Here is a 26,209-nt window from a genome sequence, read left to right on the forward strand (position 1 = left end):
TAGAAATTAAGACTTTTTTGCCACACTTAAAGAAACTTTTATTTATAAATATAAAATAAATAAATAAAAACTACTCCTCGACTATCCAAAGATTTTAGGTTTTAGATAAACTTTTTCTCAAAAATACTTCTTCAAATAATTTGAAAAAAGATTGTCCTATTGCCACGAAAAGTCACTATTTCATCTGCATAATTAATTAGTCGCTCACTGATGAAAGGAATTGAGGCATATAGTAGTAGTAATTCAGAAAATGTATACTTTAAGTAACTCACTAAGATCACCCTAGAGTGTGGTGAGAAAAAGAGATCTTTTCAAGTCATAATCAAAGTCTCGGGTTTAAGCCATGTAAATTATTGATATGAAGTGTTTTTTTCTTTACGGACATTAATCGACTTGGATCAAAATAAGTCAGGATAATAAATTTTGGATATTGAACAAATAATCAATAACAAAAAAACTCATTAAATACAACCATGTACACCATTTAAGATCGGTTTAAATTCGTAGTTGTTATACTTGATATCTTTAGCTTTATTCGCATCTTTCCATAAGAAGACGAGTCAAAGAAAACATTGATACCCTGTTTGGATCATTGTTACTCATCATTTTTGGATCATCGCAATAGCCAATAGGAGTTGGCATGCACATTTCTTCTTCTATTTTACCGTTGTTCATTAACACTCTGTTTGGATCATTGTTAACCATTTTACTGTTTGTTTTGACTGTATTGTATTGTAATGTAACTGATAAATATACTAAAATACCCTTAATTATTTAAATATTAAATTTATCAAAAATTACGCATAAAAATAATGTAAGAAAACCTCTTTCTACTAATTTATCACCAAATATGCCTTATAAATAGATTAAACAATTAAATTCATGTAAATTCTAACAAAATTAGTGGAACGGGTTAATATTAAATACAATAACAAGTATACACCATTCCTAACTAGATCATAATAATAATAATAATAATAATACAAAAAACAAAATGTTAAGGAACTATGATAAAGAAAGGAACGAGAATTGGCAGAACAAAGAAACAAAGATAATTAAAATTGAAGTTAAAATCAAATTAGGAGAAAAAATGAAACAAAAGCATGCAAAACAGACGTTTGGAGTCGGAAGCGACAGAAGTTCTGGAAAAAAAAAGGGACGAAGATAAAGTAGGTTATAGGTTGGAGATTTGGAGTTAAAATTAAAAAAAAAAAAAGAAGATAAAAGGATAAAATAGAATTATAAAGTAATAAGTTAGGCATAATTGAAAAAAAAAAATTTCACTACACCAAATCGGTTGTTTAAAAAAATAAGACTTTTCATTGTTATGCACAATAGATTTAACAATACAATACAATTAATTTTAATAAACAATCAAAATAAACATTGTTTTGGAATAATAATACAATACGATACAATGGGTAAAAACCATCCAAACATGCTGTAAATACCCTAGACACAAAAAAATAAGAAGAGATTTTAACACAAATAACTGGTTATTTTTAGTTTAAACACTAAGTAGACGGCTATTTGAGTTAATTCTTCAAAATAAAAATAAAAATAAATAAATAAAGCCAAGGACATCTTGAGATCATTGAAACTCAAATTAAAGAACAGCTGCAAAGATAGATAAATCTAATAAACACAATAAAATAGCACCAAATATTACAATTTTATAAATAATTAGTTAACTCTCTCACAGGGCACAAATATTACACAACGCCACTGCGAGAAAATTACAATTATAGACTTCTGAGATTTACAAACACAGAAACCTTACACGTCACCAGGTTATGATCCCAAAACCCAAAAAAAAAAAAAAAAAAAAAAGACAGTAGTAATAAAGCAGATTCCTGAACTCCTGTATAAAATTTTTACTTCAGACAACCTAGCTAGCTCCGCCTAGACTTATACTCGCAACCTACTTGCTCGACTTGCTCTGTTTTTTTAAGGACGGGATCCAAGATTTGAACCTTATGGGTTCGAAAATGTAATTAAATCAGTGATTTCTAAATTAATAAGTTTTAAATATCCAATAAATTTCAAAGACAAATACATGATTTGAATAAAAGTTATTAGATTCGGTCGAACCCGCATCTGTTACTCTGCCTGCGCCCTGATTTTTCTTTCCTTTTTACCTTAGCATTGACGAAGTTAGAGATTCGAAAACATCTTCATCACAAGGAATTGTGAGACCCATATCGTGATCAAAACCAAATTCTTCTTCTGCACGTTGAAGAAGGCTACGAAATTCAGGTCTTGACAAAATGGAAATTGGAACAATATATCTTGTTCTATTTTCTCCAACGTAAACTACAAAATGCCCTTTTGGTACGTCTAATGGAAGCCCTAATTGCTCGTCGTGATATGAGCCATTTTTCTTTCCCAAACTTGAACACCTTTTCAAGATTTGCTTCAACATTGCTGTTTGTGACAACTTGTTTGATTTCCTAATGGCCATTTTTTTAGGGAAAGAAAATTTAGCAATTTTTTGGAAGAGAAGGGAAAGAAAAAAGAAGGATATTCAAGACTTGGGAAATTGAGTTTAGTGGAAATGAAAGGAGTTTGAGATGTATTTAAATAGAGAAGTTTTGAATTAACAACATCCTCCTATCCCCCCTCACCCCACCGGGGAGGTGAGAGGAGAATTTGAAGTTTTGAAGTAGAGAAAATGAATAAATGAAAAGTTTAAATTCTTTATATTGATAGAGTATAAAATATTTATGTTATTATGTCAAAATTGACCTACTAAACCAGGTTAGTATTCCACAGAGATAAATCTAGCATTGGAAGTTTATGGATTCTGTTTATTCCTCTCTTGTCATCGAGCCTGCAACTTATTTATGATATTAGGTTCGCAATTTTATATATATATTTAATAAATATTTCAATATTTATATATACAGAATTCGGGTCAAAGTTACTGAAGTCTACCAAATTTGTACAAAATGTGGTACATTCTGCCTCTGTTATTCATAGGAAGTTTGATAAGACAACCTAAAAAATAAAGTGATAACATATAATACAACCGATTAAATTGATTTGATATGGTGTAAAAGTTCTTAGCACTCTCTATGTATATAAATTAAATTTATAAAATAAAAGTAAAGAAAAATTTAAGGGGAGAGAGAAACAAAACCATGTGGGGTTGGGGTGGAAATTAAAAAGAAGAGACCACGGGTATTTTCGGAAGGAGTGAAAGGCTCAAATGCAAATGTTGATGTTGGAAGCAAATGCCTTGGTTTTATTACCTGTTGTAGCCTTGCATCAAAACATATTGGTCCCTTTAACTCTGTATTTTATAAAATCAAAATATTTCTTTTCTTTCCCCAAAAAACAAAATGGGAAAATAATGAAGAAAAAATAATAATCTGAAATTTCAATCACTTTGTTGGGAAAAGCCGTTGTCCTGTTTCAACTGATTAATTAAGAACCTACCTAACAATTTTCAAGAGTACATTATAATGCAATTCCTTTTTTTCAACCACATTCTTTGTCCTGTGTTAGAATAGAAAATGGAGCAGAGACTAATACTATTATCCCTAACTTGCCTATTTAATTTTGTTGTTGACTTGACTACACAAAATAATTGATTTGAAATTTCAGTTCGAATACTTTCATACTTTCCTTTCTTAATATAAAAATATATTGGCTATAACAAAATCTGTCTATTTCTTTTCAAAATTAAGCATCTCAGTTAACTTATCAAAGTCAACAAATGCCTAATGTGTTACTTAGGACAACTAAATATTCAAGTTTAATATGTACGACAGACCAAATTCATACGATGGAGCTTAAATTGAAGTAATTAGAATTTGTTTACTAAGCCCGATATTATCATTACAAGAGTAGAAAATTGGACCTCATTGGACTTGTTAATTTGACGTAAAAAAGATTACCTAATACATTAAGCTGTATTTGATGAACAAAGAAATGGCTAAGATAATTTGCAGAGTATTAAGGAAAATGAAAAATAGAAAAAAGGAAGAGAAAGTGTTGGTTTCCATGCCAAAGGTTTAATTACCCAGCAATATTGACTCAGTGCACGAAGTATCTCGCGTTCACGCAGGGTTCGGGGAAGAGCTGCATCCCATGGGTGTGAGGCGATCTACCATGCAAGCATCCGTTGTTGATTTCTCGGCTCGATCCCGTAACTTATAGGTTACACGGAGAAAACTTGGTTGTTGCCCCAAGACTCTCCTTCTAAAGCCTTTGATTCAAGAGTTTAAGTTATGTAAACTGACAACGTATACTATCAAAATAAAGACAAAAATGACCTATATGTGACTCGCTAACATGAGAAAGTCTGATATGCTAACATGAGAAATAGAGTATTAACCGGTTAAATTGCAATAATATAATGTACATTTTTCAACCACTATCTATCAAGGTATATAATTTAAATCTTTAATTCAAGCATGATGCTACAGATAACAAATTGACAAAGATGGTTGCAGAGCCGAAAGTATAATGTTTTATCTAAATTCTTCCATTCTACGAGAAATATTGTAATCCTAAGAGATTAAGATTTCTGACATTTGGGATCTCTCTTCCCCTGTTATGTCCATTTCATTGCAGCCATCTCTGTTATATATGAAACTGCCGCATATACAATAAACCTAAACCTTGTCCAATGGGGCCGCACTTAAACAATAGCCACATTACAAAATATAACAAGACATTCTTATCAGAAATAAATCGACTCATTAATCTTGTACTAAATCACTTACTAATAAATTACCTTAGAAATATTTTTCATCCTAGAGGCGAATTCAACAACTAATCATCACGAGTTAAGTATAGGATTCGATAGAACCTAATTAATGATTCGGAAAACATCCTGTATTTGTGTTCTAGAATATATTTCAGAACTAGCTCTTTCAACTATATATTTCACAACGTCTAAATTTTCGGAAAAAGTGGGAACAGGAGTACAGGAGAGATAGCTTTAGGTCAAACTAGTATTTATTATTGTTGCGCTTGTGATTCTATACGAATTAGAATGGACAGAAAAAGTATCAGGAATTCACATGCATGTGTTTATATATGGATTCAACTTTGCAGGTCTTTTCTTCACGTACTTCTCATACTATGCTCTCCGTATATATGTCTTTTAATTTTTTTTCCAAATTCACATTCGTCCTCTTTCCACTTAATCATAATATTATAAATGTGTACATGAAAGACAATATCTTACATTATTCATTATTTTAAACACTGAGTGCGGGTAAATTTTTACGGTGCTATTTGATTGCATGCAACCTCTTCATATATGTGATCACGTCCAACTATGCCTTATAAAAATAATTAAGCGGTCGTTGCAAATATATTCCGGCTAATAAGTCCGGAGTCGAATCTCACAGGGAATTAACCTATCAAACACAGCTACTAGACTCGTACGAACTCACGCAATCAATCATCAGAAATATTTAAGTAGCAATTTGGATGTTTACTAACTAAACATTACATAATAAAAGTGCAACAATTAATAACTAACTACTACGGTTTGTAGACAAGAATTGAAATGATCTAAGGTTATAATTTTCCCTATTGTCGGAATCCTTTTCGCTACGTCTTCTATAAATTTGCCAAAGTCTTCTCTATCGATCATGAGCACTCTGACTGTCGTATTTTTTTCCCGAGTAATTACTAAAATTTACTAGACATATTCACCTGAATTACGCTAGCTGGCATTAATTACGGCTCACTCGGATCGCACCAAGATTTCGTTATCCTTAATCTCACCTTTAAACCCTTCGTATTGATCCCGCATATACGTTAGGAGTGATGTTGTTCAACAACTACCTAAATATGCACTCTCTCCCGAGTAATACACACTAAATAGGCACAGTCGATTGAGAGCCCTTCAATCAACAACAATAATTATATAGTTGAACAAATAGAAAAAATTCTACGGCAAATCTATATTTAACGTAACATGAAAATCATCCTCCAATAGGTTGTATCAAAATCCTAGATTAGAAGTTTAGCTACTCATACTCATAGTCACAATATCCAAAGTATTTTGCATAATTAAATTACAAGGTAAGGATAAAGGGATGTGGAAATTGATGAGTCTAACTCCCAACGGTTGTTCCACGAGCTATCCTTGCCTCTGGTTGCAAAAGTCCTCAAAAGTGGCATTTTTAGGTCTATTTATACATGTAGGAAGAGACTTAAATATGTAGGCCAAGTCCTAGTCAAACTAGGAGACAAAATAAGTCTTTAAAACTCGGAATGTGTACGCCTAGACCTAGCCTCACGAGGTCTACCGCCAGCTTGAGCTCACCCCGGGCCTGGCGTCGCCGGCTCCAAAGCCTGGTGGACCTCGCGTTACCGTTCGCCTGGCCTTCTCCAACGCGTGCTAAAGGCCTGACGTCGCCTGCTCTAACACCCACTTTAGGCCTGGCTTCACCAACTTCCTCATTCGTAGGCTGCTCACTTCTTTCTTTCTTCTTTTCAGCTATTTTCGAGCACACTTTAGACTTTAAATATTCCTTCTGCTCTACTTTCATCTCCAATTCACCTACACATAAAATAGACTCTGTTACGCACAATTAAATTGTAGTTTATCATTAAAGCATATAAAATACAAGGTAAATAATATACGAAACTATGGAATTATAGCCACACATCAATACCCCACACTTAAATATTGCGTGTCCTCGTGCAATCAAACCATACTTACAGACACAACCTCACTAAGCAATTCCCTTAACTCGTTACACCAAGAATATTTAAAATAGTCTAAGCACCAATGTGTAACATCCTCGCCTCAAGATTTGACTCCCAAATACCATGACTTATTCACAATTCACTTACTTACTCTAACATGGAGGTCAACGATATTACCTTTCCTTTATGAATCACGTGCCCTCACCCAACAAAGAGCTCAGTTCCACACACAATGAATTTTAAGAATGTAGGAACTCAAGATAGGAAAAATTCACTCGCTCTCAGAAATAACATTCATATGCCACAAATGATGCACTAGAGGCTTGCCCGTAGTGTAATACTCTACTAATCGAGCTCATTCAGTCTAAGATCAAGTAGGACTTTAATTGGTTGTAATGTAGGCTACGGGTCGGGTAGGATACATTTGGATATAAGTGACTACACCTCCCTTAAGCACTTTAATACATACACTTTAACATTCAAACTCATACTTATGTCAAACCAAAACTCCACCTTAGCTTCATTTTATATTAGCCCCTACTTCTTTAAGCACCAGTATATCACTAGACACTACCATCAAGAATTATTTTTCTTACAATACAACTATTTATTTATTTTTCTTTTCTCTTAATCCAAGTGGCTTTTATTGACATTTTGTTTTCAAACGGTGCACATTTCTCCTTATTTCAATTGTTCCACTCAAAAGCCAACCCACCACCCCACACTTAAACTTTTTCATAATTCATCACAATTCAAGTGCTCATGAGAGGTGACAAGGTTCAAATATATGGTCGATTCAAACAAAGGGGTACGACTTGTAATGTGGTTACCAAAGAAACAGGATTATAGGCTCAAAGGGGTTAATTACGATACATAACTTTTAGGTGGGTAAACTATATATATCTGGCTTAATAAAGAAATGCCTATATCACTTCCTAGACTGAACAAGACTACTTTTTCGTTTTGCGCACATACGGGGTAAGTTCTAGACATCAAATGCAATGCACATAATACATACAAAAACTCACACAGACATGACACATAACTCACTCAGGATTGGTTTTATCGCGACACTCCAGTCCAAGCAGTTAAGCAAAATTAAGAATCTACGATTTAAGGTACTTATACTAGAGTCAAAAACCAAGCCCAAGCGTCACAACCATAGTACTAACTATTCTCAAGGCATAACAAAGCTAAGAGATATTGCTGCAATTAAATGTATAGCCCCGTGGTTCCTACTTCTAAATATTAAAACTAACTACACCCGGTTCAACTAAAAGCCCTTGGAAAAGAACCGCGGCCCAAAAAAATCAAGGGGGAATTACTACACTACCTACAAAAAAATGGCATTTTTCTCTAGACTTACTTCCCTCAAGAAAACTGTCTAGGAGATCCATCGTCGGGAAGAGTCCAGTTTCTCTCTCTCTCTCTCTCTCTCTCTCTCTCTCTCTCTCTCTCTCTCTCTCTATATATATATATATATATATATATATATATTTTAACTAAAACAAATAACAAAACCAAATCACTAAAACAAATTCTTATAATAAATAACTAAAAGAATTATCTAACGAAAACGACACTTACTAAAACAACAAAAACAAGAAACTACAAGTAATTTCTACAAGTCCCCACCCCACACTTAGATCTTGCATTGTTCTCAGTGCATGCACAAATTGACAAAACAAGAGAAAATGAGTAGGGTGCAAGGAAACTCCCTGATCAAACTGCGTCCTCATCCTCTGGGGCTCTCCACTCTTTATCTTGTGCTTCCTCCTCATCATCATCGTCGTCCTCATCATCTGATTGCTCCGGCTCAGCCTCAGACTGCTCAGGTGTGTTGATATCCTCATCATCGGGGAGTCTGTAGCCATCACCTATCTCAACCAGCTGCTCGGCATGAGCATTGAGCGGGTACCGCTGCTCCAATAAGGTCCTCTCCTCATATGTGGCAGGCTGACCCCCTATCCTCAGCTGCAAATCCATCATCCCATAGAGATGGGCTATAAAACTATCATCACGAGCATTGCGCTCGGCACCTGTCAACGATGTCATGGCAGTCTCTTCTTTCAGCCATAGACTAGTGATGTCCGTTTGTCGTAGGGGCTGATCGATGGTGTGGTGAAACTCTGGCTCCTCCGCAACCTCCTCGTGTCTTAAGAACTGAGTTAGAAAATTGGCAAATGGCATTCGATCGACCTTCTTACTCGTTCTGACGAAAGATATCTGGTAGTGGATCAGATGACCCACATTCACCCTTTGACCCGTCATGAGGAAGTAGAGCGCACAGGTCCTCTCACGACTAATAATAGTGTCATGATTGCACGGTAGGAGCCGTGCATTTATCAGTTTAAGCTACACTTGAGCCTCCTCCCTCATCTTCTTCTTGGGGAACCTCTTGTGCTGATTTTTTTTCTTATCCCGGACCCATGCTGTCGTAGAAGAGACACCACAAAGCGTGTGTCTCGACTCTCTATATGTAGGTCGGCGAATGAAGTGGTCCAATGGCTCAACAGGAACATCCGGAGCACCTAAAAAGTTACATATGGTCATGACTGAAAAATCTATCAATCATCCACGAATCGGCACTAGCTGTTCAGTATCCTGTGGAGCAAACCCTCCAAAGAATTCCCGGACTAGATTGATATTAATATCCCTTGTGTTCTTGAATACATAGCTCAACCCCAAATTTTGGATGCCCCTCCAAATTGCCTAATACTTTGCTTTCAAGCTGCGTTCATGGATAGCTGCTTCCGGGTGTACATGTTTAGGCCTACAACGCCTGTACCAATCCTTAGTATGCAGGGGTAAGCTGTTGATGCCAAACTCCCGTTGGCCTTGGGGTTGTAGACGCATGGCTGCTACAGCTTCCACAGTTTGTGCTCCACTTAGACTAGAGGTAGCTTCTCCCCCTTTTCTCTTCTTTGGGGGGGGGGGGAGTGAGGGAGGGGTGCGGAGGTCGCCTTTTCTTTAGCCGAAGTAGTGGAAGTAGCCTTTCCTTTGCCGGTGTCTTTTATCGGAGGCATATTCATTCCTTATATGTTGTAAGATGTGGGCTTTGCCTTTGAACCGTTGTTTCTAGTGAATGGAAGAGGAAAAACTTGCTTGACTTCAACGGGGTTGGGATGGGGATGGATGGCAGTGTATGTGCCTGAGTGTTTTGTGAGGAATGTAGTGATTTAGGTTAGGGTTTTATTTTATGTTAGTTTGGGCGTTTAAGTTAGAGTCCAAGAAGGGAGGGGTTAAAAGAAATAAGGGACACAATTTAAAATAAGCTGAAGAAAAATACTTACCTGGCGACGCCTGCCTAAGTACCTGGCCTCAACCCATGCGGTGCCAGGCTTAGCGCCTGGTGTACCTAGCCTTACCCTAGGCGAGGCGAGCTCCATCGCCAGCTATACATGGCCTCAACCCTCGCAAGGCGAGCTCCCCCGCCTGGTTTCCTTCATGTGACGCTGAACATTCTGCTCGACTTGCCCAAAATTACCTGCAAACTTGTTAGTACCTAAAAACGAAAAGAAAAATTCAAACTACACTAAAAATCAACTTCGAATTGGGTTGCCTCCCAATGAGCGCCTTAATTAACATCGTGGCACGACGAATACAACAATACAATGGGTTGCCTCCCATGAAGCGCCTAATTTAACGTCGCGACACGACGCCGGTGAGCGCATTTAAGGCTCGCTCAACATTGGTAGTGCGAGAAAATGAGTCGCCGACACTACTTTCGCGTCATCCATGTCCAAATAATATTTTAACCTGTGCCCATTGACTCTAAACGTGCGAGAGTCATTTTCCGTCGCAATCTCTGAGGCACCAGTGGGGCGAATCTCTACCACACGAAATGGCCCTGACCATCTTGACTTTAATTTTCCCGGAAATAACCTCAATCTTGAATCGTATAGCAATACCATATCTCCGGGTTTAAAACTCCACTCAAGGATGTTTTTGTCATGCATCATCTTCATTCTCTCCTTGTATAGTCTTATGCTCTCAAAAGCGTGGTAGAGAAACTCATCAAGCTTGTGCAACTCTGTGACTCTACTTGTACCCGCAGCTTCTATATCGAGATTAAGCTGCCTCAATGCCCACAAAGCTCTATGATCCAACTCCACTGGTAAGTGACACGCCTTCCCAAACACCAATTTATATGGCGACATGCCAATCGGAGTTTGGAAAGCGGTACGATAGGCCCAGAGTGCATCATCTAACTTTCTCGCCCACTCCGTTCTTGTAGCATTCACAGTCTTTGTCAAAACGCTCTTTATCTCTCTGTTCGAGACTTCCACTTGTCCACTCGTTTGTGGATGATATGGGGTGGCAATCTTGTGGCGTACATCATACTTTTCTAACAACTTTGCGAAGGCTCGATTACATATGTGAGTGCCTCCATCACTGATTATTGCCCTTGGAGTGCCAAATCGGGTGAATATATTCTTTCTCTAAAAACCAATTACCCCATTTGCATTATTTGTAGGGAGCGTTGCAGCCTCCTCTCATTTTGACATGTAGTCCACAGCTACGAGTATGTACTTGTTGTCGTATGAGCTGATGAAAGGCCCCTTGAAATCGATCCCCCATACATCAAACACTCCTACCTCCTGAATTGGGTTCTTAGGCATCTCATGTCGGCGGGAAATATTCCCAGTTCATTGGCATTCGTCACAACCCTTCACCCATAAATGTGCATCTTTAAACAATGTCGGCCAGTAGAAGCCCGACTCCAGCACTTTCGCAGCTGTCCTTACTCCCCTGGAATGGCCACCATATGGTGACGTGTAATAAGGCTGCAAAATAGAAGATTGATCTATCTTTGGGATACATCTCTGGATCATGTTATCAACACAAATCCTGAATAGATAAGGCTCGTCCCAATAATACATGCGACAGTCACGAAAGAACTTTTTCTTTTGAAGATAGGAAAGGTCATAGGGAACAATACTGCTTGCCAGGTAGTTTGCAATGTCTGCATACCATGGCTCTACTTCAAGACTCGTGGCTAGTAGTTATTCATCCGGGAAAGTCTCCACAATCTCTTCCCATCAACCTTCGTTCCGGCTCCTTCCAGCCTAGACAAGTGATCAGCCACTTGGTTCTCCTTTCCCTTTCGGTCATGGATTTCCAAGTCAAATTCTTGCAGCAGTAGCACACATCGAATCAGCACGGCTTTGACTCCTTCTTATCAATTAGGTACCTGAGAGCAGCATGGTCGGTATAAACAATTACCTTCGAGCCTATCAGGTATGACCTGAATTTGTCAAATGCGAACACAACTGCTAATATCTCCTTCTCGGTCACTGTGTAATTTAGTTGGGCACCACTCAAAGTTCTAATTGCATAATATATTGGATGCTTGACTTTCTCTTTGCGCTGCCCAAGCACTGCTCCCACAGCATAGTTGTTTGCGTCACATATCAGCTCTAATGGTTGCTCCCAGTCAGGTGCAACTATGATAGGTGTTGTCACTAGCCTCTTCTTTAATTCCTCAAAAGCTACCCTGCAGTCATCAGAAAACATAAAAGGGTGATCTTTTTCAAGCAATTTACACAGGGGGTTAGCAATTTTGGAAAAATATTTTATAAACCGTCTATAGAACTCGGCGTGGCCAAAGAAACTTCTTATTGCTTTGATGGAAGTGGGTGGTGGAAGCTTTTCGATCACATCAACCTTTGCACGATCTACCTCAATGCCCTTACTCGACACTAGGTGCCCCAAGACTATACCTTCATGTACCATGAAATGATATTTTTCCCAATTGAGTACCTGATTAGTCTCGACACATCTTTTCAGCACTCTTTTCAAATTCCTTAGGTAATCATCGAATGAGTCTCCCACCATCGAGAAATTATCCATAAAGATCTCCACGATGTCCTTTACCATATCAGTGAAGATGGCTACCATGCACCTTTGAAATGTGGCGAGTGCATTGCATAGGCTGAACTACATCCTCCAGAAGGCGTAAACGCCATATGGACAGGTGAATGATGTTTTATCTCTATCTTCTGGGATAATGGAGATTTTATTATACCCCGAGTATCTATCCAGAAAGCAAAAGTGGGACTTCCCGTCCAATCTATCTAGCATTTGATCAATGAACGGCAAGGGAAAGTGGTCTTTTCGGGTGGCCTTGTTTAATCTTTTGTAGTCCATACAAATTCGCCATCCCGTGACTGTTCTTGTTGATATCAACTCATTGTTCTCGTTTTGCACTATAGTCATCCCACCTTTCTTAGGCACACATTGGACTGGGCTGATCCAGTTGTTGTCGGAGATGGGGGAAATTATCCCCGTATCTAATCACTTTATCACTTCCTTTTTCACAACTTCCTTCATGTTGGGGTTCAGCCTTCTTTGATGTTCTCTGGAGGTTTGCGGCCATCTTTCAGTAGAATCTTATGTATACAGAAGGCCGAACTGATCCCCTTAATGTCTGCAATGGTGCAACCAATTGCAGTTTTGCACTCACTCAATACCTGCAAAAGTTATTCTTTCTGCACATCTAACAAGCCAGATGAGATAATAACAGGTAAAGTTGAGTTAGGTCCCAATAAATCATACCAGAGGTGAGGTGGTAGCGGTTTCAATTCCAACTTTGGTGGCTCTTCTATCGATGGCTTAGCTGGAGGAATTGTTCTTTCTTTTAAGTGCAAAGGCTCAAATTCGAGCTCTCTTTTCCAAAACCCTTGACCTTTAAGAGCCAGCACCCACTCCGCCAAATCCTCTCCATTTACTTCATCTAAGTTCAAGAGAGAGGTTGCTAAAGGGTCTTTAGTATTCAAGGTCTCATCTTCCTCCTCCAAAATTACATCCACGACTTCTATTAGAGAGCAATTAGCAAATTCACTTGGTCACCGCATAGATTTCTGCACGTTGAATGTTATATCTTCATCATTTAGTCTCATTTTGAGCTCTCCAATTTCACAATCAATTAAAGCTCTCCCAGTGGCCAAGAATGGTCTTCCAAAAATTATGGGAATCTCCTGGTCAACCCGGTTGTCTAGAATGACAAAATCTGCTTTGAACACAAACTTCCCAGCCTGGACTAATACATCATCAAGGATACCAGAGGACCTCTTCACTGTCCGGTCGGCCAGCTGTAGTAACATGGACGTGAGTCTAGCTCTTCCTATGCCTAATCTTTTGTAGATAGCCAAGGGAATCAAGTTTATGCTTGCCCCTAAATCACACAATGCTTTAGCAAAAGCATAGCTGCCTATCGTGCATGGGATTGTGAAACTCCCTGGGTATGATAACTTCTCAGCTATGGGTCTCGTCATGACTGCACTACAGGTCTGTGTCAATGTAACAGTGGACAGGTCTTGGAAGTCGAATTTTCGAGATATTAAATCTTTTATCATTTTGGCATACCCAGGCATCTCTCGCAACGCATCAATCAATGGAATGTTCACATGTATTTGTTTCAATATCTCCATGAATTTCTTATTGTCACACCTCTTTTTGCCCCAAAAGATATATATGTTATAGATTGTTGTGGGTTAAAGAGTTTTTTCAATTAAAATGATAAATTTGAATAGGGATTATTTTTTTTACAGAGTCGCCACTTGGAATTGATTTTTGGGGTGTTCCAAGTCACCTTTTATTTGAATCCCTAGTCAAAGGAAGGTTTGACTCTATTAATATTGTTCCCCGAGTCTAGTAGTTCTAGCACGGTCGCTTTATTGACTACAACTTGGCTTGAATTAATTTTAGATAAAGTGTGATTTATTGGTTTTCATATTTTATATGTCCGCTTTTATATTAAAATATAAAATTATCTTTGAAATGAATCTCGTGTGTGAATCCGTTTTTTGTATTGTGCCAAAATCATGTCACGTGTACGTGCACGCAATTAATAGCATTTTTATTATATTTAAGGTTGTTTCTCCCAAAGTTGCGCGAACGCATACCTTGATTTTAGTTTTGGGAATCGTAATTATGTCACGTGAACGTATACATAATCACGTTGATTCAATTAATTAAGAGTACGCCTAAAGTATTCTAGCGCATTCATGATTTATTTTTTTTCCTAAGTTTGAGATTATTGTGAAGGTCATGAATTATGGAATTACTTGTGAAAGAAGTGTATGATTTTAGATATTTGAATAAATAAACCATCATATACCAATAACCTACGACCAAACAATTGAAGCCCAAACTTATTAGGGTCCAAATCTTCCCAACTTTAAAGCAAGTTTGAATACCATATTTCCAAAAACATGATTAAGCATATAACATTTAAGGACTAACTTACATTATTATTTATAAAGTTTAAAGGCAAATAAATAAAATCACATGAAATAAGATAAAAAGAACAGAGGGAAGAATAAACCTTTAGTGCAAAATTTCCAATTAAATGAGTCTCCAAGAACAGGTACAATAACTCATACGAACGTCGAACAAGCATAAGCGACGAATAACATCAAACCTAGTGAACGGAGCTCCAACGGAATCCTCAACCTCGGCTATTGACTCCACTTTTTGGCGTGTAAAAAGGAACGTTATGAAGTATTTTTGTTGGGTTTTGGGTGATGACTCGCTGGATTGTTTCGAAAGGAAGACGAAAAAAGAATGACACGAGTAGAAATTCTCTTAGCGTAGAAGAAGAAAAATAATTTCTTTCAATTCCCTCCTCCCTTCTTTTTTTTTCTCCTTCTCCCTCTTTTTCTCCTCACATTTCTCTTCTATTTATAGGGGAAAAATCGAAAATTTTAATTTTATTTTTTTAATTATTTTTTAATTAAAACGAATTCCCACTCCCCATTTTTCTTCTTTTTAAAAAAAAATAATTTCCCACTTTCCTTTACTTTTATTTTTTAATTTCCCATTTTTTACTTTTATTATATTTAAATTCCCACTTTTTTACTTTTCTTTTATTATTTCCCACTTATTTTACTTTACTTTTTTTTTTTAATTTCCACTTATTTTTTTTAAAAAACATTTTCATCTACCTTTACTTTAATTTGTTAATTCCATATTTCTTTTACTTTTTATTTTTTTAAAATTTCCACATATTTTTACTTTTATTTTTTAATTTTTCACTTTCTTTTACATTTTTAAAAAAACAAATTCCACCTAATTTTACTTTTAATTTTTTATTCTATACTTTTAATTTTTATATTATTTTATTCCCATCCGAAAATAAAAGAAATATTTAATTTTTTAGTTTTATTTATTTATTTATTTATTTATTTTATTTTAAAATAAAGATAAAAAAATAAAAATAATACTAATAGTAATAATTTGACCTTTTTAATTATTTTTAATTCTTACCCTATATTAAAAATATGTAACAAAACTAAAAACAATATATATTAAATTTTTAAAAATATTTACATAGTAGAAGGTGGTAAAAATTCAAATATAGTCAAAAATTAGATGCTCACACTTATATTGCTCGTCCTTATGATATTTTTCCAATCTCTGCGGTAATGGTTTTGGAGGTCGCTTATTTCCTGTGATTTAAGTTTTATCTTGCTCAGGCACTCCTTCTACTGTCGTTTCTTATGCTACCTCAGTCTTTTTCGCAACCTCTTTTTCTTTACTTGTGCTCTCTTGTGCATGTTGTACCGTCACCTCAGTTAACCCTGTTGAATCATTGATCTCAATGGGTACTAGCACAAGTGTTTCAGTAGGTCGGCTTTCGCGAGCAATCTCTTGCTCCAGATCTAGGTCTCTACCATTTCGTAGACTCACTACCATAAGCTATTTCGGGCCCTCATCTTTTGGATTGATTTGTATGTCTGCAGGTAACGTCCCTTGGGGACGATTGTTTAGAGCCATATAAATCTGTCCTAATTGAACCTCAATACCCTTTATCGCTGATTCATGTGAGTCCACTATGTCTTGTATTTTTTCGGTGGACCCAATCAGTTGTTGTAACATTCTGTTGTCGCTGTCCAGTATTACCTTAAGTTCAGCAAAACCATCATCTTGTCTCGCAATATGTTGTTGTTGAGGTTGTTAATAAGCCAACTACTGATTTTGCTGGTTGTAACCGTGTTGCCTTTGGTAAGGCACCACTTGACCCTGTGGTCGCATAACTCCAGGATTGTTCTTGTTATTGTATTGATGTTGTGATGGTCTATATTGTTGATTCTGTTGACCCCAATTCTGACCACCTTGCCTCTGTCCCCCATAGTTGGCTACATAGTTCATATCTTCCTAATAGTGCTGGTTGTCACCTTCCGCACTCCACGAGCATACATAAGGTTGGTTAATATATGGTGTACATAAGCCCCCATTAGTTGCGTCAACTATGTGTACCTGCTGCTTCTGACCTGATTCATCGATTTTTTTGGTGAGGATACTCATTTGCGTTATTAGAGTAGCCATATTTTCGACTATAGAGTTGTTTTGGTCCAAAGCCACAGAGTGAACTACATGAGTAATCGTAGAGTCTCTTGTCATCCATCCTGAGTTTTGAGCCATTTTATCGAGTAGGATCTTGCATTCTCTGAATGATTTGCTAAAAAATGCTCCACCCGCTGAAGCATCAACATTAGCCTTTAAGTTGTCTGCCAATCCCATGTAGAACCTCTGCCCCAATATTTGCTCTGGAATGCTATTATGTGGACACTTAACCAGCATACCCTTGAACCTCTCCCACGTTTGTTGTAGTATTTCTGTTGGTCTCTGCCTAAAGCTCAATATCTCATCAATTTGTTTGGCAGTCTTATTGGGTGGGTAGAACTTGTTTACAAATTGCTTGACTAATTCCTCCCAAGTAGTGATGGAGTTTATGGGGAGTGAATTAAGCCACGTCTGAGCCTCTCCTGTCACCGAGAAGGGAAACAATAACAGCTTTATTGCTTTCGGTGTCACATTAGGTTGCCTTTGTGTAACACATATCGACAGAAAATTTTTCAGATACTGCTGAAGATCTTCAATGTAAGACCATGAAAACAGTCCCTTGTTCTACAACAAATGTAGCATGTTGTTTGTGATTTGAAATAATTCCGCTTGTATTTGAGGGACTGCAATTGCGGTCGCCAGATTTTCGGTGGTGGGTTGTGCCCAATCATACAAGGTTGTTTCTGGCACAAGAGGCGCCACACCCTGATTGTTCGGGTCATTTGCATTATTTTTGTTATTTGGATTTTCTATTACGTCATCCATGTCTAGTTCGATTTGTTCTGTTGAGTTTTGTTGTTATTTGTCCTTTTTGTTTGTACGATTCAATGCCTTGAAAACTTTATCAGGATCTGATAATGCTTCAAACAATTCACTAGTTCTCGAGGAGTTCCTAGGCATGCACATGTAACACCCAAGACTACAAACGTTAAAATTCAATGTATTTGGTTTAAAATGAAGAAAATTGACTACACTAAGAATTCTAGCAATTCGTTTAGCTGCAATTAATACACCATTAATATCCCCGACAATGGCGCCAAAATTTGATCACGCCCAACTATGTCTTATAAAAAGTACTAAGCGGTCGTCGCAAATATATTCCGTCAAATAAGTTCGGAGTCGAATCCCACAGGGAATTAACCTATCAAACACAGCTACTAGACTCGCACGAACTCACGCAATTAATTTTCAAAAATATTTAAGTAAAAAATTGGATGTTTACTAACTAAATATTACATAATGAAAGTGCAACAATTAATAACTAACTACTACGGCTTGTAGACAAGAATTGGAATGATCTAAGGTTATGATTTTTATTATTGTCGGAATCCTTTTTGCTACGTCTTCTATAAATTGCCTAAGTCTTCTCTATCGATCATGAGCACTCTGACTGTCGTAACTCTCTCCCGAGTAATTATCACAATTTATTAGATATATTCTCCCGAATTACGCTAGCTGGCATTAATTATAGCTCACTCGGATCGCATCAAGATTTCGTTATCCATGATCCCACCTTTAAACCCTTCGTATTGATCCCTTATATATGTTAGGAGTGATGTTGTTCAACAACCACCTAGATATGCACTCTCTCCCGAGTAATACACACTAAATAGGCACAGTCGATTGAGGACCCTTCAATCAACAACAATAATAATATAGTTGAACAAATAGAGAAAATACTACGGCAAATCTATATTAACGTAACATGAAAATTATCCTCCAATAGGTTCCATCAAAACCCTTGATTAGAAGTTTAGCTACTCATACCCATAGTCACAATATCAAAAGTGTTTTGCATAATTAAATTACAAGGTAAGGATAAAGGGATGCAGATATCGATGAGTCTAACTCCCAACGGTTGTTCCACGAGCTATCCTTGCCTCCGGTTGTCAAAGTCCTCAAAAATGACATTTTTAGGTCTATTTATATGTGTAGGAAAAGACCTAAACGTATAGGCCAAGTCCCAGTCAAACCAGGAGACGAAATAAGTCTTTAAAACTCGAAATGTGTACGCCCAGACCTGGCCTCGAGAGGTCTACCGCCAGCTTGAGCTCGCCCCAGGCCTTGCGTCGCCAGCTCCAAAGCCTGGTGGACCTCGCGTTACCCTTCGCCCGACCTTCTCCAATGCGTGCTAAATGCTTGGTTTCGCCTGCTCTAACGCCCACTTTAGGTATGTCTTCGCCAGCTTCCTCATTCGTAGGCTGCTCACTTCTTTCTTTCTTCTTTTTAGTTGTTTTCGAGCACACTTTAGACTTTAAATATTTCTTTTGCTCTACTTTCATCTCTAATTCACCTACACATAAAATAAACTCCGTTACGCATACTTAAAATATAGTTTATCATTAAAGCATATAAAATGCAAGACAAATAATGTACGAAACTATGAAATTATAGCCACACATCAATACGTTTGTTTCAAAACCATATGATTAGCTTCTGTTAGCACTGTTACAACTTGATCTAATTAATAAATTATAAGGACTTCTCACCTATAAAACTGATTAGGACTTAATCGCCAAGGGTGTAAAAGTCTCTAACCCTCAAACATAATATCCCAACTTTTCCAATAAAAATCACGCTCGATACATTTTGATCAACTACAATCAAAGGAGTATTCAGGATTTAAATTTTATGGGTTGAACATTTAAGGCATATGGACCTATTATATCTTTAATTTTATGTGTTCAGACCTATCATTTGTTACAATTTAATGAATTTTTATACATAAATTTGTTCCACGTCGAAAGTTATGGCCGCTATTTTACATCCGCCCCTGACTACAACATGTTATTTATCCCTTTTCAAATGACCCACCCCGACTATATATAGTTACTTATGAAATGATAAAAGATCATTCACCTTTAATTAGAAGTTTTGGTTTAAAATTCGAATTAGGCAGATTAATGATTTTTAGATACCGAATAATTATATATAAAAATATTAAAGCAACCTACCATGTTCCAAGGCTAAGAGAAAGCAATCGTCTCCCATGAAATAAATTTCTGGGTCTCTGGGCTGTATTTATTTCCTTTTTTTTTTTTCTAATGACAAAAAAAAAAAAAAAAAAAAACAGAAATTTATTTCATACGGCTCTAGTCCGGCCATTTTGTCCTTGTGTACACCTTTTTCTGTCCTCTCTCTCTATCTCTTTGTCTTGTCACTTTCATTTCCATTTATTTCAAACTAAATTATAAATATGTATGTACTAATATTACTATTACTCCAATTAACTTTTTTTTCGACACTTGTATGATAGAGTACGCATCTCATTGCCATGTGCACTAAATCCCTTGGAAATATTACTTGCCAACTAACGGTTATTTCTATTAATTATTTGGATGATAGAATATCGTTCTCTACTGTATTATTCACATATTTAGGTCGATTTGAATATCTCTTTGTGGAGGGTTTTCTCTATGTATACACCAATTTAAGTGCAATTAGTTACGAACTTGAATGTTATGTCGCCAGTCTCATAAATCATAATTAAGGAGTTTAAATCATCAGTTGATACATTTATAAGTTAGTTATGTCTACGTCAATGTGAACTTAAAGTTCGCTAGATCATTCTTAGGCACTTAAAGTTCTAAGAGTAGTACTTCATATTTTTTTCTTCATTTTCATTAGTACTAATATTTTGTGGGATTGTTACACATATAACTGATCATATTTAATATTTAATTTTTTTAGCCAGTATATATAGCTTGTATATTGATTATACACAGTCAAATTATATATATTATACATAAATTTTATATATATATATATATATACATATACTGATTATTTTTAATTTAAGAGTTTTAGTGGACGGTTATTTGGATTAATTATTTATTTTTTAATTTTTTTTGTCATTGACAATGTGATCAAAAGAAAGAAAGAGAGATTAGAAAAAGAAGTAGAAGTGGGCCAGGAAATGGTCTCTTTGCGGAAGGCAAGGCCATGTTCTGTGAAAGAAATTGGTTAGAGAATATGGGATATAAACATACTCCATCCGTTTAAGCTACCACTGCTCAATGTTTTAGGCCTGCATTTGTGTTTATTAAGAGTGAGATACATTTGCACTTGAATATATATTTGATTGTTAAGATGATATCTTTAAATTAAAAAAAAAACTAATATGGTGATGCAAAAACTATATGTTTGATTAATTAAGCACGATTGCTAGCAATTGTGGTTATCAGCGATGATTAGTTGTGAGGTGGTGGTTGCGGTGATTGCAGTTGGTGGAAGTGATGGTTGTGCAACGATGATTTGGTGGTTATACGATGATACGCATAGGTGGTTGATAATGATAGACGTAGTCAGTGCTTAATTAATTACATGATGGCGGCCAGAGTTGGTGGTTATGCATGTACTTAGTGGTGATTGGCGACAATAATGGCTGGTGATAGTGATTGTACATTGGAGATTAGTGGTAGTTGTGCAACGATGATTTGGCGGTTATATGATCAAACGCAGAGGTAGTTGATAATGATGGACGTAGCTAGTGCTTAATTAATTACATGATGGCGGCCAGAGGTGGTGGTTATGCATGTACTTAGTGGTGATTGGCGACAATGTTGGCCGGTGATAGTGATTGTACATTGGAGATTAGTGGTTCTAGTTGTGTGTTTATATAATAGATAGATTAGTGGTAATAATCAACCACCTCCACATGCATGGGTAATTAAGTGAGCAACATTGTAGTGATCTCGTGATTTTGTATGCTAAGATATAACCATTCAAACTTATTAAGAGTAAAAATACGTGATTGTAAAGAAAATAATAAAGGTACTTAATTGATTTTAAAGGAGTTAGGTTCAAACCTTCATTACGAATTCGTAAGTTATATTTTATTTTTTGATACACATGAAAGTCATGTTACTTTTGCCTACCTAGCTCTTTTAAAGAAAACTTAGCCATTTCTTCTTTTTAAAATGTTTCTTTTTATCAGGTTTGTAGGGCACCTGTGCATGTGTTAAGAAACTTGGCTAGTATAATTATAGTAATTAAGGTAATTAATGAAACCACATAGTAGATACTATGTTGCTTTTGCCGATGACATTTTCTTCTATCCCTCCAAGGAAATACTAAATAAAATCCCACGTTTAAGTCACATGGAGTTTTGGTAACATGTTTAATCAATATAAAGATTAACTAATAATGTTCTTCCAACACAAGAGAATTATAAGTTGTTGGATGTGTTTCAAATTTGCGAAAAAAGGGTAGCTTGACACCGAACTCTTGAAATATCTAATACCAACCAAACTAGAAATAATATTTTTGTGGTGATGTAAATTAAATAGTTTTCTCTAAGTAGAGTTGCTCCACTTCACTAGCACTATTCTTCATGTATCCTTGGGAGATTAGACCAGCTTGGAATTCAACATAGTTAATTAATAGTGTGACAACCAACATGCATGATCGTCAAAATACAGTAAAATCTTTCTTTATAATAATATTTCATCGTAACTATTAAGTTTTTTATTAAACTGATTTTTCATCTTATCTTATGTTAATATCATATACGATATGTTTTTCTATAAGAGCATTACACTATAACAACAAAAAATATACGGACAATCGATGACATTATAGATAAATTGAACTGTATTACATCAAGAATCGTTAAGAATAAGTAAGGCGGCAATTGGTAAGAAGTTTCATGGGATTATCACAATTGAAAAGCAACATGTGAAAAATACAAAAAATAGATAGCAAAAGTTTTTTTTTTTTTTAAAAAAAAAAAGATAAACAAAGAGACAAAGTAGTGAAGTGGAGAAAACTAATCATTCAAGAAAGGAGATAGAAAAGGAAGTAGGAAGTAGTAGTAAATATGATAATGGATCCAAAAAACCAGCAAAGTCCTTGGAATACGGAGAACCAAAGGATTTCACGGACGTACTCCAACCTTATCATATAGAAACTTTAATACTCTAACAGCTATCATCATGTTGCAAAAATAAAAAAGTAAAAAAAATAATCATTATGTTGCTACCTAATTAACTACTTTTTGGTACTCTAGAAATAGGGTGTCAAACAGGCCGGTCGAAAACGAGCAAGGTGTTATTGCTAATTTTATTTTTTTGTTTTTTAGTCTTCTGTTATTCTTGCCATGTATTGCAATATTAATTACATGCATTAGTCTTATTTCACTTTTATCATACATAAAATAATACACTGATATCACAACTAATGTGGATATTAACATTGTAGGGTTTAAAGACCAACCAAGAGGTGCATTTATGAGTTACAACTATATGCTGAATTTGATACGGAAATTATTTTTGTTAATGGTGTAAACCAAACAACACTTGGCAAAACGAAAGAATTTAGGAGATGAGACAAAAGCATTGCAACTCAAGAAAGTAAGAACGAGGGGTATGGTCTCGACAAACAAAGACGGGTCAGAATTTTAAGCTTATGGGTTTGAGATTCTAAATTTTTTAAGTTATTGAGTTCTAAATTCGTAATTTATATATATTTAATAAATTTTTTAAATACAAATACATAGTTTATACCAAATTAAAACTACTGTGGTTCAGCCGAACTCGTAGCTTCTACTCTGTCACTGTCCCGGTCGACAAAAGGGTCCATGGCCAACTAATGTTTCTGAATGCATCAATGTTTCTTGTTTTCTTCATATTAGTCACTGTATGTATAAGAGCACAGCTAAATGTTCCTATCGAATATCATGAAACATTATCAGCTACACAAAACTTATTGCATGTATTAGTTATTGTGTCCACAATATTTTCCTTCCATAAAAGATTTCAACTGTTTCTGATGCTGGCTTTTTCTCTCTTGATTTTAGTTCTGATCCACGCATGAAAACTAAGAAAAACGTGAATAAATTCCTATACTAAATCCAATAAATGAGAACACTTATCTTGCAGTTGTGGATATTTGGAATTACCTCCTCTTTGGATTATGCTTGTACAATTTTTTTCTAATGACTTGTGATTCCAATCCACAATAAATGAAAATTTTTAATTATATAAATGAGCTGCATGGCGTCCGCATTGACAACGGACCAAGTTAACTTAATAACAGTTATAAACGTAGCAATAACCTTCTTTTTCATTCAATAAACACCTATTATAACCTGTTATGATATGATGTATAATGTATTTGAAGCATCAATTTACCGCTAATTATGTTACGGGAAAAAATAGAAAATAGTCAGATTTACAATTGATAATTGAAAAATAGCTACAGTTTCAAAATTAACAAAATTTTAGCCATTTTTTCATGTAAAGATAAAATCTAAACAAAAACACCCTTAAAAATCCAGAAATATTTCGGCATAATATGCTGGTGTTCGAATTTTTTACATATGAGCTTCCAGCATAATGTGCTGGAATTTTATAATTTGCAGGAAGTTTATATATAGGAGCTCCATAATACAACATATTATGCTGAAACTTTCTCTGTGATGGAGTTCCAACATAATACGCTGGAAGTTTAAACGCAGAAGCTCCATAATCCCTCAAATTATGCTGAAACTTTTTGTGTTTCAGCAAAATAGTGACTTTTTTCAATTACCAGTCCAAAAACGGATTAGCCCGTACTATTTTCACTAGCAGGATCTTATCGGGTATCGGGAAAGAAAAGAACCCAAGAAAGAAATGGCTTTTTTACACGCTTGATCCTTTTTAAACTATTATTTAAAAAAAATAGCATCATTTATTGTTTATTCCATAAAGAGCACTTTTTTCATTATCAACATATTATAAAAATTAAGCTCAATATTTAATAAGTTAACTGACTCACTAATCACAGGAAGTACTTTTTTTGTCCATCCCCATTCTCCATTTCCAACATTCATCTTCTTCACTCCATTTTTGAAAATCTAGTGCATATGTGAATGCCACCTAAATTCAAGATGTATTGATTTATACGTCTTTTATACTTTGTATATCAAGTATCACTATAATTCAAAATATATTTTTATGTGTATAAATGTTGTATATTTATTTGTGAAATGCCATCTTATTTTAAGATATATTTTTAATGTATATTTTAAATATATTTTATATGTCAAGTGCCATTTTAATTCAGGATGTATTTTTTATGTATATCTTTTTGTATATTTATATGTCATCTTAATTAAATTTAAGATATATTTTTTATGTATATTTTACAAGTCTAAGTGTCATCTTAATTGAAGATGTATTTTATATATATATATATATACATCTTACTATATATAAGCTATATTCGATTTATATACTATATATACATCTTAAGATATACTATATATACCATTTAACAGGATCAAGTGGCGGGCGGTAATCCGCCATGCCTTCTCAATTAAATTAAAACAGAAATCACCGTTTGACCGGGAACTGGACTTGTTTCACACCTCACATCTGGCTTTTATATGCCTGGAAGGTTTCCACCAGTTAAAGATTTCTATTTTAACATATTTGAGAATTCTTAATCTAGCTAATTCAGTACCCTTATATTTAAAGACTGGCGGTAATCCGCACAATCAGTAAGGATAAGAATTGAAATATACTTAAATTTTATATATAGTTTAATGACTGTATGGAAGGTTAAAAACCTTTACTCAAGCAAGGGGTCTGTCATAATATAATACATACTTTTATTGAGCCCATGTGTCTAGCAGTTCTAACCGTGAAAGAAGATGCCCTTTTAACTCCTTTATCGGGCTGAGGTTCACGGCTGGCTAGACGGAGCCACTAAGGCAAAGCCAATAAGAGTAGTGTTATATCAGACTGTACCAACCATCTTGACACCAAGTCAAAACTCTATATATAAAACTCATTTATATTTTAATAGATGCCGTCGCTTTCATAGTGTATATAGGAGAGAAGTTAGATACTCAACATAGATATGAAGTCTCTTAGCCGGACATCGTCACGGCCAGAGAGGAGAGACTAAAAGAAAATCTAAACTAAGAAAGACAGAAGTATGTACCTTGTGGCCAAGAAGCAAGGCCCTGAAGATGAAGAACTGAAAACTTTTATTTATTTGTTCTTCTATTACAATCTACAAACTTCAAACTAACTCTTTACTTACACTTAGAGAGAGAGAGAGAGAGTTCTAGAGAGAGGGAGTCTTCACGTCCTGCCTCCTAAGAATGAACGAATGACTTCTATAAATAGAAAAAGAAAAGGAATCTATGAACAGTAAAAGTGGGTCCCCGTGGGTCCCTGTAACAGTGTTTCTACTGTTG

The 26,209-nt window shown here is 35.6% G+C and overlaps 2 protein-coding genes and 1 non-coding gene across 3 annotated transcripts; 1 reads left to right on the forward strand and 2 right to left on the reverse strand.

Moving 5' to 3' along the window:
- Positions 1 to 1,653: 1,653 nt before the first annotated feature.
- LOC104118158 (auxin-responsive protein SAUR50-like) lies at positions 1,654 to 2,639 on the reverse strand. The gene has a single exon (XM_070200247.1). It carries the CDS (start codon positions 2,459 to 2,461, stop codon positions 2,135 to 2,137), a length of 327 nt encoding a protein of 108 aa, XP_070056348.1. The 5' UTR covers positions 2,462 to 2,639; the 3' UTR covers positions 1,654 to 2,134.
- A 10,518-nt stretch (positions 2,640 to 13,157) lies between these two features.
- Positions 13,158 to 14,108, reverse strand: LOC138910522 (uncharacterized). Its single transcript, XM_070201766.1, has 2 exons — positions 13,545 to 14,108; positions 13,158 to 13,469 (listed from the first exon to the last, which is right to left on the reverse strand). Exons 1-2 carry the CDS (start codon positions 14,106 to 14,108, stop codon positions 13,158 to 13,160), a joined length of 876 nt encoding a protein of 291 aa, XP_070057867.1.
- Positions 14,109 to 17,233: 3,125 nt separating this feature from the next.
- On the forward strand, positions 17,234 to 17,340 carry LOC117281940 (small nucleolar RNA R71). The gene has a single exon (XR_004512570.1). It is a non-coding gene; the product is annotated as a small nucleolar RNA R71 (small nucleolar RNA).
- Positions 17,341 to 26,209: the final 8,869 nt, after the last annotated feature.

The sequence above is a fragment of the Nicotiana tomentosiformis genome, chromosome 4 (assembly GCF_000390325.3).
Source record: "Nicotiana tomentosiformis chromosome 4, ASM39032v3, whole genome shotgun sequence".
Taxonomy (NCBI): domain Eukaryota; kingdom Viridiplantae; phylum Streptophyta; class Magnoliopsida; order Solanales; family Solanaceae; genus Nicotiana; species Nicotiana tomentosiformis.

Bases quoted from the DNA above. Each gene is read 5' to 3' on its own strand.
- LOC138910522 (XM_070201766.1), bottom strand. From the start codon at position 14,108: ATGGAGATATTGAAACAAATACATGTGAACATTCCATTGATTGATGCG. The intron at 13,470-13,544 runs GTGCAGAAATCT...GTAATTTTGGAG, and splicing joins ATGAAGATATAACATTCAAC to GAGGAAGATGAGACCTTGAA.
- LOC104118158 (XM_070200247.1), bottom strand. From the start codon at position 2,461: ATGGCCATTAGGAAATCAAACAAGTTGTCACAAACAGCAATGTTGAAG.